The sequence below is a fragment of the Pelobates fuscus genome, chromosome 6 (assembly GCF_036172605.1).
Source record: "Pelobates fuscus isolate aPelFus1 chromosome 6, aPelFus1.pri, whole genome shotgun sequence".
In the NCBI taxonomy this organism is placed as follows: Eukaryota; Metazoa; Chordata; class Amphibia; order Anura; family Pelobatidae; genus Pelobates; species Pelobates fuscus.
Window position 1 is genome coordinate 222,160,982 of NC_086322.1, and position 16,033 is coordinate 222,177,014.

The following is a 16,033-nucleotide window of genomic DNA, read 5'->3' on the forward strand; positions in this document are numbered from 1 at the left end:
ATGGCAGGAGAGCGCCATTCGGTAGGTTTGTTCGTATAAACCATATGAACAAACGCTACCTATAAACCAAAGTGTGCTTTCGATATTTCTTTTGCATGTAATTTCCGAAAGGGACCGGCCGCTGCCCCTGAATTCATAGAACTATTTTGGGCATAGGACCATGTCTGCGGCTGGTCAGAACTTCCACACGGTGGCATTTCCCCTACACTGCATGGATCTGAGCGCTCAGATCCAGGCTATCCGGGGATGTATAGACTGTGGGGGTTCTCATGTTGGAAATATGTATTTTTATGCGTTTTTCATATTTTGTATTATTTTGCGGAGTCATGGTGACACTGTATTTCTTGGGCATGTTGTGGGTGTGTTTTGGGTGTGTCACTGTGCTCAGATTTTGTATATAAGTGAGCCATTTGGCTGGAATAAACAGACTACTCCCAGCAGTAAGCCTCGGCTCATGTCTGGGGAGAACAGCTGTACTGCTATAATCATTTGCTCTTTTACTGGCTATACTGCGATACTCTCTTGGAGGAGAGGTTTCCCACTGGGAGCTGGATCCAGGTGGTTGGTCCAGAGTGGGAAGGGACTGCAAGACCCTAGCCAAGCTGTGGCGGCTAAGGGGACTGCGGTGCTTATGGTACTCTGTGACAACTAGGTAGTGCAATTGGCAGAGGTACCAATTTGAGATGCCAGGTGGTCCACCTCAAGGTGTGCCAGTCTGTTGTGAAATTCATTTACCAAGCATTTCTTCTTTAAATTCCTGTAGGGCTGATAATAGTGGAGGCAGAAAACTTGTTAGATTAAGTTGTAAGTGATAATATATTCTTTTAAACTTGTCATTTATAAATGGAATAACACGCCACGCCACATTCCATAAAGCAACACCTTAATTGTAATGTAGTATTTTCCTGTTAGTAAGTTTGTTCAATATTAGCAACTTTAAAGGGTTACTGCAACCAAACAAGAAAACAGCTAAAACGTATCTCCACACCAAGGCCAAGTTATCCCTCCGTCAGCCTGGAATTCTTTATTCTGCCTAAATCTATTTTTGTTAACCTGATACAGATAATTCAAAGATATCTGATGTGATATCTTTTTCTATTTAAAAAAAAAAAAAAAAAAAAAAAAAGTTTACATACTGTGTAGACAAGATTACTGGAAATTATATTATATTACCACATTTTTCGATATGAACAAAAAACGCCTAGTAACTCTTGCTGCAGGATATTTTTTTCCTGATATGAAGACATTGTGGCAGGAAGTGATTCAGCATCTTAACAATGCTGTCAAGACCTAGCAAAACCTTTATTATGCAATAATGATTAGAAAATGTTGATGTAGGAGACTATTTCCTATACTACGATCACTCAAGTGTTTAGATTTAGTGTTTTTGCATGTAGGTTTTCTTTAAAGCTCTGTTAATAGAAGCTTAGATGCAAATTAACTACATTAGATTACGCCAGAAAGTACAATAATGGGCACTTTCAACATCTTTCATATGGTTAATCTTTCACTTTGGCTGTGTGATAAATAATGTGAAATGCAGCCAAAATAAATCAGAGCAATAGCAGAGAAGTGATACATCCACATTGGTTGCAGATTAACACTGGCTTCCGGTAGATATACTTATCCTATATCTGTTCAGATAACTTCTTGTGAAAAAAGCAAAATGTGTTTCAGGTTAAAATGGGCAATGGATGCATTTGTTTTGTGATTATGTAGGTAAACACTAAAAGCCTTGATTTAATATTTTTTTTCAAATGATTTGTGTACAAAAATTCACGAACGCTTTAACGCTGACTTTTTGTAGATATGTATATTGTAAAAAAAATAAAATAAAACATCTGTGATTATTAGAAAAGCTTATCCAAAAGAATTAAATCTAGGACTATAATTTTGTCCTCTGCTTATCACACTTTCACTGAGAAGTACAACAAAGACATATTTTAAGTAGCTTTTTAAAGCTATATTTAAGTAGTTTTTCTCCCTATCAATACATTTGGTAGCAAATAGGTTAGCATGGAATTCCATCTATATACATTGTGCTATTTCAAACGTGCATAAGTATCTTGAGGCAGGACAAGTACCCTTTAAGGACTACACATGGCTTTTTGTAGTAAACATCAACAAATAATGGATAATAAACTCTTCTTTGATAGAGGCTGTGCGCTTCATAAAAGCTGTATCCGAAGCCACCCACAAAAGTGCTTATACATTGAGTTTTTTGTTTTATAATGAACTAGAAAGGTGATTTTAAAGAAGTTCAGTTTTTTGCAATTGTAATTGACCTAGTTCTGCTGATTAATGACTGTCTTCACATGGCCCGATGGCAGAAATAGACTTTACAAACATAATGGGCAGTCTATTGGTTACATCAATACCACCCTACACACATAAAGCAGTTTAGCCTGCTGATATGCTTTGTATGAACACAATTGGGACTGTTCTAGCGAAACCATGGCAGTTGAGAGACCTGATATATATATATATCTCAATGGGCAAGCAAAAAGATCAGATTCATTTTGACAAGGGCCAAATAGTGATTCCAACTTTTGTGTGGTGTTCCCATTATGCAGTGGTTAGTAACTACCAGGGGGACCTACATGATTTTAGGCAGGTAATCTTAATGTTGTGGCTGATCAGTGTATGTAGACTATATTTACACATACAAACTATATATGGATAGATTAGTGGTACAGATCACCAAAGTAAAGTATAAATTATGTTTCTGCAAATGGTACAGAATAAGAGTATTAAAACAAACAAACAGGAAGCTTGGAAAAGAAAAAAACATTGTAAAATATATATATATATATTTTTAAATGCTTTAATCCTGGCTGAAGATATATGTGCCAGCTGTCTTAGTAACCACATCTTCCTCTATCAGAGAACACATTGTCACACAGAGTTTAGTATGTGAAACCTTGTCTCCAGATATAAAATCGGAAGCTGTGGATATCGTCAGTCAAAATAAAGATACTTCTTTGTCTGGGGCTGTGTATAAAAGTGTTTCCGTGAGAAAAGTAGGAAGTGTCAAAATATCAAATTGAAATGATTATCAAGAGATACCAGCACTATCTGCGGCCTAAAGACCCTAATTCTCATTTTTAAAATACAAAACGTGTGTCATTCTTAAGCTCTTTAGATTGCACTGCAGTTCATCACTTTCCTATGTGTTCTGTTGTTTGTACTACGCAAAAAAGTGTACATTTTTGTTGTGTATATGTGCGAAGCCTGTACACAAGAACAAGGCAAAATTAGGGAGGTATCACTCAATAATGGGTAACACTGGGTGTGATGTCCCAAGGTATCCTTAATAGTTTTCTAAATGCTCAGACTAAATGACAACCCTTTAGTCCTACAAACTATCTTTGTTCCCATATACACAAAAAGTAATCACGGACCTGTAACACTGAAATGTTAACCGCGATTCCTGGTATTTATTCCGAAAACAAATCTTTGTCAAGTCTTGGCCTCAGGCTTGACAAAGGTCTCATTTGGTTCCGAAATACAGCCAGGTCCACATTTGCGGCATAAAGCTCTATTCCAGTGTTGCGGGTCTGTGATTTATTTTGTGTATGTGGGAACAAAGGCAGATGTATGACTGAAGGTATCTAGTTTAGTTATGGAAAATTGTTGTCATGATGCATAGTCACAATGTCCCAATCTTCATCATAGCCTATGTGTGGTATTGACTCTCATTTAAAGGAGACCTAGTATTTCACTAGCATCTTTATGAAACACTGTCTCCATATCACTGATATTTCAAAGAATTCTAAGAGACATAAAAAAAAAAAAATCTACAGAATGGTGCAATGTGGCAAAAAATGAAATGGATTTATTTCTGGCTGCCATCTTATGTCATTTACTGTCTGCATCGCTGTCAGAAAAAAATATTACAATGGTGAAGCAGCTCCTGGCAGTTTTTTCTCCCATGATTTGAAAATGGAAGATGGATACAGCAGGGAGAGAAAACCTGAGGACGGTATATCTCCTACTCATGTTCTCCTCAGGGGCCACCATCTTGCATACATGTTACCATAAGTACTATAAAGGTAAACATTTTGCTGCATTTTCATTTATCGCTCTTAAGTCTTTCTATTGTAACATCATGTCAGTAGGGTCATTTAGACCTACGCTTTATCTTATGAATTGGTTTAGGGGAATTCTGTAAGGCAGAATCAATTTGTTTATGGGCTATATTAAAGAAACACTATAGGGTCAGAATCACAAACATGTATTCCTGACCCTATAGTGTTAAAACCACCATCTGCCTGCCCCCCCTTTCTTGCATCACTAAATATATTAAAATCTTACTTGTATGCAAGTCTGCAGCTGCTGCCTGGCTGACACGATCAGAAATGAATCTCTGAACCAATCACAATGCTTCCCTATAGGATTGGCTGAGACTGTAAAGGAGGCAGATCAGGGGCAGAGCCAGCACAAGCCAAACACATCCCTGGCCAATAAGCATCTCCTCATAGAGATGTATGGCCAATAAGCATCTCCTCCTAGTGATGTATCTCTATGAGGAAAGTTCAGTGTCTCCATGCAGAGGGTGGAGACTCTGAATGACAGTACTGTACAGTGTGCAGTACTGCCCCAGGAAGCACCTCTGGTGGCCTTCTGAGGAGTGGCCAGTGAAGTTATCACTAGGCTGTAATGTAAACACTGCATTTTATCTGAAAATACAGTGTTTACTATAAAAAGCCTGAAGGGAATGATTATGCTCACCAGAAAAAATAGAATAAGCTGTACTGGTGACTATGGTGTCCCTTTAAATTCAGTGATCTGGAGAATTTCTAAATTGATTGTAGACTTTTAATATAGCAAGGTGGACTTTTCTGTGTATGAAGCGAACTGTCCATCAGTTACATTTCTACATTTGGAATTGTTTAAGGTTTTATCCTTTTATTGGCAGATCATGAATTTGTATGCTCTTTTGAGATGGGACGTGTTTGTGGCCAAGGACTTTTTGGAAAAAATGAGAAAAAATATATATATATCTCCATTTAACATTGAATAACTTTTGCTCTTTTGAAATGCGACATGTTTGTGACCAAGCCTTTTTAGGAAAAATAGGTGATGCTTAACCCCTTAGTGACCAGACCACTTCTCAATTTTTCTTACCGTTAGGGACCAGGGCTGTTTTTACATTTCTGCGGTGTTTGTGCTTAGCTGTAATTTTCCTCTTACTCATTTACTGTACCCACACACATTATATACCGTTTTTCTCGCCATTAAATTGTCTTTCTAAAGATACCATTATTTTTATCATATCATATAATTTACTTTAAATTTTTTTTAATAAAATATGATGAAAACATAACACCCTTTTACTAACTTTGACCCACTAAATCTTTTGCGCATCTACAACCGCCAAATAGCACACATGATAACTAGTTTCTAAATTTTGTCCTGAGTTTATAAATACCCAATGTTCACATATTCTTAGTTTTTTTTTTTTTTTTTTTGCAAGTTATAGGGCAATAAGTACAAGTAGTACTTTGCTATTTCCAAACCATTTTTTTTTTCAAAATTAACGCAGGTTACATTGTAACACTGATATCTGTCAGGAATCCCTGAATAACCCTTCACATGCATATATTTTTTTAACAGAAGACAACCTAAGGTATTAAACGTGGGGTATTTTGACCCTTTAATGCAATATATGCCAAATTTAAAAAAAAAAAATAATTGTGTTTTTTTGACACACATAGCAATTTAAGAATACATGTACTGAGAACTTTAAGGGTTACTGCCAAAGAACACCCCGATATGTGTTCAGCGAAATCTCCTGAGTACAGTGATACCACCCATGTATAGGTGTGTCGGGGATCTGAATCCTACTACGGAGGATCTGGAATCTGTGAGCACTCTATATTATGTGATTGCAGCATGAGAAGGAGATCTTTGTTTTTATGCTGCTGTTCCTGAAACTGTAATCGGTGCTGGACAAAAGGATAGGGGTTGAAACCTAACCGGGGCCTTCACCAGGGCCAGAAATACGGTGGCTGAGCACAATCGTTCAGGCGTGGTATTTAAATGGATTTAAAGGGCTATGTGCAGCATTTACGAGAACAGGCATTAAAGCCCTGCACTGCATGATGGCATAGACAGTAACATGGTCGTTAGTGGGTTAGTTTCTCTGCTGAAAGACCAGACCCTTCTAAATGACTTTCAAGACTTCCATTCTGTAATGAAAGCAAAATTGCAGTGCAAGTTTTTCTCAGTAAGAAACCACAACTTGAAAAATTCAGCACAAGAATCATGTCTGCAATAGTGACATAAGATAGTTATGTGATTACCTAATCTGTTGATGACAAAGCATGTGTGATGGAAGGCATAGATGTAAATCCGTGTGTTATTTATTTGGAAGCTGTGCTTTTTGTTATTGTTGGGAACTAATGTTTTGGTATAGTTTGTTATTGTAATCCTCTCCAGCTGTTTTACAGGGGCTGATTTGCCTCTGGACAAAGCAAGGATCATCTCCCCATATTACAAATCTATTGATAATGGTCTTTAACATATGTAGCTAATATATTTGGACTGCATTCCTTTGCATGTTTATTTTTTTTCTTCTCATTTTTGTATATTAGAATACTTTCTTTATTCGGTTCAGATGTCACTCACTCTGCAGGAATAGTCTGCTTTAAAAATAACTTAATTTAATGGAAAGATTAAACTACATAAAAAAGAATTATTATTATTTTCATTACTTTTGGTGTGATATTTTGCATTCAAAATAAAAATGTTAAATATGCATCCTTGCCTCATATGCACTGGTACATTGTAACCCCCTGTTTACCATTAGAGACTTGCTGGGCATCGTTGGAAATGGTCATTAATTATGACTCAATTTGTATCATGTCTGTAGAAATCTACTACACAGCCATCTTGGAAATGTGGTCCAGAAAAACAGGTTAACCATAGTCCTGCAGCTCTTAATGGACCATTTTTTCCTCTAGCAATCTGATAGCGTAACGTTGACTAAGAATCATTAAGAAGGTAACCCACAAACAAATAACACATAGACAGAGCTAGGGTAATGTGGTCTTCTGACTCAGAACTTGTAATACTTAACTTTTAATGCATATATTAAGATTTCCATTTAATGACTAATCATGGCGGTGCCAATATCTGTCTGCATACTAAGTTTTTAATGATGCTGAGGTCTGGTTCAGCATCGTCGTAAGTAAGCCACTGGTATCTAGTAGAAGAAAATGGCTAACTTGGTTTATCATTGCTTTCTCTCTCCTCCTTAGCCATGCCCCATTTCATCTTCCCTTCTCCTCAGCCATGCCCCATTTCACCTACTCTTCTCCTTGGCCATGCCCCATTTCACCTTCCCTTCTCCTCAGCCATGCCTCATTTCACCTACTCTTGTCCTCCGCCATGCCCCATTCACCTACTCTTCTCCTCGGCCATGCCCCATTCACCTTCTCTTCTCAGTCATGCCCTGTTTCACCATCCCTTCTTCTCAGCCATGCCCCGTTTCACCTTCCTTCTCCTAAGCCACACCCATTTCACCTTCCCTTCTTCTCAGCCATGCCCCATTTTAACTTCCCTTCTTAGCCATGCCCCATTTTAACTTCTCTTCTTCTCAGCCATGCACCAATTCACTTTCCCATTATGTCAGCCACGCCCATTCTTCCGCCCATGCACATGCCACTAAACCTTCCCTTCTCCTCTGGACTTCCCATTCTACCTTCCCCCTCTCAGCCATGACCATTCTACCTTCCCTCTCTCAGCCACACCCATTTTACCTTCCCCCTCTCAGCCATGACCATTCCTACCTTCCCCTCTCAACCATGCCCCATTCTACCTTCCCCTCTCAGCCATGCCCCATTCTACCTTCCCCTCTCAACCATGCCCCATTCTACCTTCCCCTCTTAGCCATGCCCCATTCTACCTTCCCCTCTTAGCCATGCCCCATTCTACCTTCCCCTCTTAGCCATGCCCCATTCTACATTCCCCTCTTAGCCATGCCCCATTCTACATTCCCCTCTCAGCCATGCCCCATTCTACCTTCCCCTCTCAACCATGCCCCATTCTACCTTCCCCTCTCAACCATGCCCCATTCTACCTTCCCCTCTCAGCCATGCCCCATTCTACCTTCCCCTCTCAGCCATGCCCCATTCTACCTTCCCCTCTCAACCATGCCCCATTCTACCTTCCCCTCTTAGCCATGCCCCAGTCTACCTTCCCCTCTCAGCCATGCCCCAGTCTACCTTCCCCTCTCAGCCATGCCCCATTCTACCTTCCCCTCTCAGCCATGCCCCATTCTACCTTCCCCTCTCAGCCATGCCCCATTCTACCTTCCCCTCTCAGCCATGCCCCATTCTACCTTCCCCTCTCAGCCACGCCCATTCTACCTCCCCCTCTCAGCCACATCCCATTCTAGCTTCACTTTTCCTCAGCAACACCCCATTTCACTTTACCTCAGCCACGCCCCATTCTACCGTCCCTCATTCTCTGCTACGTTTAATGTTCCCTTCTCAGCCATGCCCCATTCTACCTTCCCCTCTCAGCCATGCCCCATTCTACCTTCCCCTCTCAGCCATGCCCCATTCTACCTTCCCCTCTCAGCCACGCCCATTCTACCTGCCCCTCTCAGCCACATCCCATTCTAGCTTCACTTTTCCTCAGCAACACCCCATTTCACTTTACCTCAGCCACGCCCCATTCTACCGTCCCTCATTCTCTGCTACGTTTAATGTTCCCTTCTCAGCCACGCCCCATTTTACCATCTCATCTCAACCATGCCCCATGCCACTCTCCCTTCTCCTCAGCCACACCTCATACCACTTATCACTGTCCGTCTTTGATAGATGATTTTTCTGTTTTTTTTTCAATATATGGCAATAAGAAAGTTATGCTCAAGAAGTGATGTTTTATATAATAGCCTTGTTTTTGCAACCTTGTCAGATCTAGTCCTTGTAATTTATATTTTATCGGGAAATAAAATTACACTTAATCTGGGCAACAACGTAATTTAATGAAAATACACTGTGAGGCAAAGAGCGTTGTTCCAAATTTGTCTTCAACCACAATCTCATTCATTCAGGCATTTCAGACTGGAAAAACCCAAATCAAATTATAATGCACCATTTATTTGCACAATGTGATTTCACCAGTCATTAGGTCTGTTTTGGCTTATTTAATATTTCCATGTTATTGCTTGCAGGAATTATATTGCTCAAAATTATAGTTTTTTTTTTTTGTTTTGTTTTTTGCAGAAAACGGGTAAAATGTACTTTTTTTTAATGAACAGCGAAACAATATCCAGCACCAAAAATTTAATTAAAAACAAAAAAATACATATTTTGTTTCCTTTGCTTATTTAACCAAAGATATAGTTGTATATAAATATTAATAATTACAAGCTTAATTGCCATTATACTCCCATCTTGGTTATCAGAGAATTCTGGGTATCCAGTTCTGTCGCAGGTGGACATACCTGATCTAAAGCATAGCTTGTCCTTCTCTTCCTGGGAGAGGCTCTGTCCTAAATTTCCACAAAGAAAATTCAGTCTGGAATATAAAATCCACATCTAGGCATTGTAGGCTTTTATATTCTTTTATTTTTAAAAGGTTACTCCAAGCTCCATGACCACTTCAGTGGTTGCTGTATGTAGAGTCTATATGTGCTGTGCTATGAAATGTTGTACATACCAAGTCTAACCCGATTGCTTCTGGAGGTGTAACCCCACCTCTGGTAGCATCATTGGAGTGTCAATAATCAGCACGGTACAAGAGTTCTAGGCTAGCTAATATCAATTGTGTTCATATTTCTAAGTACAGAATTTTAAGAATTGATTGAGAGTGGTCAGCGGATGCTCTCAGTCAGTGCATGGCAAGAAAGATGGGCATATATGGCTTCTGCAGCTCGTCAGTGGCCAGATGTATGTCACCGACCACTGGAGGACTTTTGGAGCTCAGCAACAAACCGTTGTAAAACAAGTTGTAGTTGTTATAATGCTTAGAGTAACGCTTTAATTAAAAAACAAAAACAAACATTTATTGAGATTGTATTGGTTCACCCCCAGAACATTTGATATGTAGAGTACCATCAGAGTAGGTACAATAATTTCAAATATACAGGTAAACTTAATTGAGCATAACACTTATATTTCTATTGTTCTGAGAAGTTTGGAGTTTATAGTAGACAGGAGTTGGCATTATTAGAATTATACTAAAATGCATAACAGGCCAATCTTTAATATTGCATGTTTTTGACAATCCTGTTTTTATTTAAGGATTTACAATTGTAAAGAAAAGTAGTTGTGAATAGCAAACATAGGGAATGGGTAGTTGGTCAGATAACATAATTCATTTTAAAAGGGGGGGCGGGGCCGGGCCGCCGAGCCAAGCGGTCGCAGGCAAGCACAGCTCCCGCACAAGCTACCCAATTTCACCCAAAAATCGACAATAAATCAGAAATCAACTACTACCAACCTCGACCCGCAAGGCACACGGGCTACCGGAGCCGGGGAGAGGCTTGCTCGCGGAGTTTTAGCCCCCCGGAGGAGGGATACCCTGCAGCAACCAGCGGGTGCCTGCCTGGCGGTGAGTGGAGTGGACGGCCGCCGCTCCACTATCCTGCCCAACGGAGCCCGGAACGCACTGAGCGCAACGGCGGACCCGGTCCTGTTTCCCCCCCCCACCGGACCGGGGGGGTGATCCCGGTCCATGCTTTAAGCAACAAGCGGAGGAGCTAGCAGTACATCATACAGGCCTCAGACACGCGGCAAAGATGGCGGAGGCCGCGAGAGCGGTGATCGCATGGGGCCGACAGCAGAAACGATCTGGCATGGTACACAGAGTCGCCTGAATCCCAAGACCCACATTCTCCAGCAGCATTACAGTCCAGAGAATTACTGTTGCAGGACACACGCTTACCAGCCCCACACACGTGCACTAACATGCAACCTAGACTCGTGCACAAGATGGCGGAGACCAGCAGGACGACCTGCAGCCACCACCCGCTCTGGCACCCGAGGCATTTTCAGGTACGGGTACAGACACCCAGAAATACCCCTGACACATATACCGCTACGTTGCTGAGAGGTCCGCACACGCTTCATCTGAGCTGGGTGCTCATCGGGAGGAATCCCCCCCCCACAGCCTGCCATACACCCAGGGAGAAGCTAGGGGCCCGGCGGAACCCTGGGCCCACGGTCCTGAAGATGGGTCCAATGGCACACAGGCGCGAGTGCCCATCAAGGCCTCAGGCGGAAGACGAGCGACCCTCGGAAACAGCATAGCCAACACAGAGACTCTGGTCAGCAGCTTAACGGCACCGAAAGCAAGCGGGACTCTGGGTCCTGATCTGGCCCCCTGTCACTGGACATGATGAGGACTAGCCCGAGTGGCAGACCACTGGTGGTATTTTCCCCTTCTCATGCTACCAATAGACCCCCTTGTGCCTGGCTTAGCATTTTACATATTTTTGCTCTAGCAGGAGATGTCGGGGCAGTGTTTTTGTCTTAGCCCAGAATCAGCGTGTCCTGTTTCTGTTAAATATGTTATGTTTTAGCAGTGTATTACCCTAGTCCAGATGACTGGAATGATTACCACAGAAACTAACCTATGCTACTTAATCGAAAAACATATACCTGTGTACTACCTGGTAGACCCCTCGGGTAGCCTAACATAATGTAACTTACCACCAAATGCTGTACTAGGCCACATGCGGTCTCGCTATACGTGCTCTTAACCTGTTATTAGCATTATCTGAGGTATTGCACCCATTTCTAGCTTGCTTAAAATCGTCTTCACCGAACAAACCATAAGCGTAATTATCTTGTAACTCTTTTATTTGCTTAGTCTGTGTAACCTATACGGATAACTCTACTGTTAAACTTTCAAAACAAAAAAAAAAAAAAAGAGGCTGATACTCTTGGGAATACATGCAACTATTGTGTACACTTATGCAAACTGTATGTTTTACATGCATTAACCCATCACTTTATTTTCTGTACTGTACCATCATATGCCTCAATAAAAACAAAGATTGACAAAAAAAAAAAAAAATTCATTTTAAAAAAAACATATTTTTTCTAGTAGCAACTGCAATCAAATATAATGGTGATATTATTGTTGTTAATAATAAGGAAAGATATGAAAAAGTGGGCAAGAATAGAAAATTTTCATTATTTTTGTCATTTATGTAGCGCTAGATACTGTTCTCTAATGCAAGATGGGACAACACTCATATTTGGCCACCATAAGCGTTTTGGCCAAAAGTTGTATAGTTAGGAAACCAGCAAATCTAATAATATTTTCATACATTATCTGAAGTGTGACACACTCTAATTGACTGTTTATAAAATATGACACTCTAACTTAATGCTTGTAAATTGTGATCCACACGCTAACTACTGCTTATAAAGTGTGTTGGATACTTATTTCTATTGATTGTATAATCAAAGGGAATGACTTAGAATTTAAAGGTGTGTTAATTATATACTCTACAAATAATCATACATTAGAGGTGTCAAATAAAATGACCATTGCACATGTGTTAATATCGTGTGACATCTGATTGTTGTACTTTAAATATAGTATTTTTTGCTGACTAAATTGAGTTCTTTATTTTTTACAATACCTTGTTGTCTTAAAAGTAATCTGTTTTTTAAAGAAACCGCTGTTGAATTTTTGGTCCACATATTTACATCTGTTTTCTTACGACCTGATAATTTAAACTTTTATATAATATACTTTCATATATTATACAATATGCTTGTATTTCTTTTTTTTCTTTGCTACCATTTGACAGAAACTGGTTGAGGATGCATATAATTTTTTTTGTTTGTTTTTATAATATATTCCTACTCTATTTTTTTTTTTTTACAGTTAAAAGCCCAGCTTTTGATGGACACGACATGCACTCCAATAGGAGCACACAACAGCTTTTCCTTAGCAAAGGACTCAGTAAATCAATGGGATTTCTTGCATTCAATGATCAGTGTGGGGAAGAAGATTCCTGCCATTACACGTCATCTGAGTATAACTCGGGATACGAGGACACATTTAGTCCCCATTACCCACAACCCGAACTTAAACACAGTGAAATAGAAGGTCAAAATGGCAACAATGGTCAAAGGAAAAAACATTGGGTATCATCGTTTGATTTGTCATCCATTACTGACCAAGCCACTGAGAGAGGTTTTTCATCTACAGACAATTGCAGATCTAATCACATCTCTGAAACTAATGTACGAACTACATTGCCTAAATTTGCGGATCTTAGGCACCCGGATGGAAGTGCAGCTGTTCAAGCATTAGGTCCTCAAGTTCGACATGGACCAGATGTGCCAACCTCAATCGCTATTTCCAGTGCCTTGGACAGAATTAAAGAAAAAAAGAAGAAATTGCAAGTGCTGAGAGAAGCAATGAGCATAGAAGGTAAGTTATATCTTCGGTTTATGTCACTATTGTTCCTAAATGGACACCTCGTGCTTCTGTTGGTTGCTCTTTTATAATACACTATGAAGACACTACTTTAAAAAAGGCAAATTGCGAAATATACTCACCTTTTCAATGTCTGTTGTTTCTTGCAAACTAATCATTGCTAGCTGACTATGAATGGCTGGGTGAAAACTTTCAACAATACTAATCCCATTCCTCCCTAATTTTCAGTCGAAGAAGTGTGAATACACCGTAGTCCACTGTAAAGCAGTTCTTATCAATACAATGCATCTAGGTGGGGGGTCAGCCTGTCAGTGCTCAGACCATACGCTGCACACTGCATCAAATTGGTATGCATGGCTGTCATCCCAGAAGGAAGCCTCTTCTAAAGATGATGCACAAGAAAGCCTGCAAACAGTTTGCTGAAGACAAGCAGACTAAGGACATGGATTACTGGAACCATGTCCTGTGGTCTGATGCCTGTGCTTAACACTCAGAATGACAGGCGGATGCGTATTAGGGACTTTAACTTGTGGCTTGGTGAATGGTGTTGGGTGCAAGGATTTGGCTTCATTTCTCATGGTAGCTCTGTTTGGAATGGAAATAAACTGTACAAAAAATATGGTTTGCATCTTTCTCAAAAGGGAACAAATGTTCTCAGTGAGCAGTTCAGAGGTTTTGCTAGGATGTATTTATGCTAGGAGGGTGGGGGGGGGGGGGGGCAAAAGGGTGATAAAACATCCAGCTTAGAGTCATGTCTACAAATGCTCACAGTTTAGGGAATAAGATCCATGAACTTGTGGCAATAATGGCAACTGATAATGTAGATTTAGTCGCTGTTACTGAGACATGGTGACTGGGACATAGAAATACCAGGGTACTCTTTATATAGAAAAGACAGGGAAGGCAAGAAAGGGAGAGGGGTGGCCCTGTATGTGAAGGATGGCATAAAATGTAGCCTAATAAAAGTTAGTTAGGTGAATGAACATAGAGTCCGTTTGTTTTAGGTTACAATTTGGTAATCACACAGTAACCTGTGTAGGTGTGATTTTATAGGCCCCCAAGACAAATAGAAGAGTTTGATAATTTACTAGTTGAGGAAGTATCTAAAAACACAATGAAGGGGGGCGGGGCCTGACCTGCAAGCAGAACAGTCGCATGGTGGAGGAGCTTCCGGCACACAAACTGTTTATAGGGAGAAACTAGCAGTTTTCAAACCAAAAATAATACCAGGGTAAGCTATCCATGTCGGGGGCTCCCTGGTGAATCACCCGATACCAGACTAGAGTGTATCCTGTAATCGTGAGCCCAAGGTGGCAGGCTGCGGCCTGCGGTGGACGGAGCTGGGGGGAGACGGCTGCTCTCCTCGCCCCTGCGCCGGAGATACCGAGCCACTGACTACCCGCTCCCCCCCCCTTAGGACCAGTGGGGGTGATCCCGGTCCAACCCCTCCAGGCAGCAGGGCTACGACGAGTGCTGACAGCTGAGCCTCACAGGCAGCCCTTAGCTACACAGGCCTATACAATGGCGGATGACACATGTGACCACAACCGCACAGAAAGGCACCACTTTCAGTTCAAGCTTGATGCCTTATTCGACGCCTTCTGGGCGAAACTGGCAAGCAGAGAGTGGCAGATCACAGAATCAGTGCACTCACCCAAGGGAGAACCCGCACATATCCGCCACAGCCGCACGGGCCCCCACCCAACGAGACCTAAAAAATAGCGCCGGAGATGGAGACCCCTCCTGCCTGCACACAAACAAGCGAGATCGTGCCACGCAACGATGCCAACCCGAAGTGACCTACACGCTCCCCACAGACCCAGCATGAAGCAGAGACCCACAACGCCACCAACAACTGGCAAGCTTCCCTCACGGCTCCGAACCCACCCGATGATATGGAGAGCCCCAGAGTATCAGAAGGGGACTCCATTTGCCTGTAACTTCGAAGCAGGCCTCCACAGCGACGGGCGGACGAGCCAGCGACTGGAAACAGCGATGCTGCACCATGCTATGCCCCAGCAGGACTCCCAAGTATCCCCAACATCTCTCCCTGTGCTGGGCATACGCTGACAGTAAACTCACGTGTCGGGAATCACAGAGGTACATACCCAAAGCCTCTGCTGCTGAGGACGCTGTCTATGCCACACTGCAGCCTCCTAAACAGAGACTCTCTAACAATGTAGGACTTTAAAGAAATATTCACTGTTCGACCATTTTGATTTAGCATTCTCATAATATTCTTTTCATACTTGTGTAATGCCTTACTGTACTCATCTGTCACGCTCTCAGTCTGTCAACTACTCACTTAATGAGGCCAAACCTGCCTGCCTGGCAAATTCTATGTGTATCTCTCTCTCTATACACTTGTGACTCACAAGCATATACCATACCAACGCTCTCACATAGCTGCACACATCTGAATAACGCATGCTGACCACACAAATGTAATACTTGCAATCATAGGACATGCATAACCAACTTGAGTCCAAACTGTATTACTAAACATGTATGTAGCTGTCTTAAGCGTACTCTAATCTCAACATAAAAATGTGCCGACTCAGCATAATGGAACAGAGCAATAGTTTTAAATGTTTAACACCTCATGTCATATGTCTCATTG

At 41.3% G+C, this 16,033-nt stretch overlaps 1 protein-coding gene across 4 annotated transcripts in view; it reads left to right on the forward strand.

The window, feature by feature from the left end:
• Positions 1-16,033, forward strand: part of PTPN13 (protein tyrosine phosphatase non-receptor type 13) — a 264,870-nt gene that overhangs the window by 122,708 nt on the left and 126,129 nt on the right. For all 4 annotated transcript variants that reach the window (XM_063458775.1, XM_063458777.1, XM_063458776.1 and 1 more), the window contains exon 8: positions 12,856-13,407. In XM_063458775.1, coding sequence (XP_063314845.1) covers positions 12,856-13,407 — 552 coding nt within the window. The remainder of the gene's footprint in view (positions 1-12,855; positions 13,408-16,033) is intronic.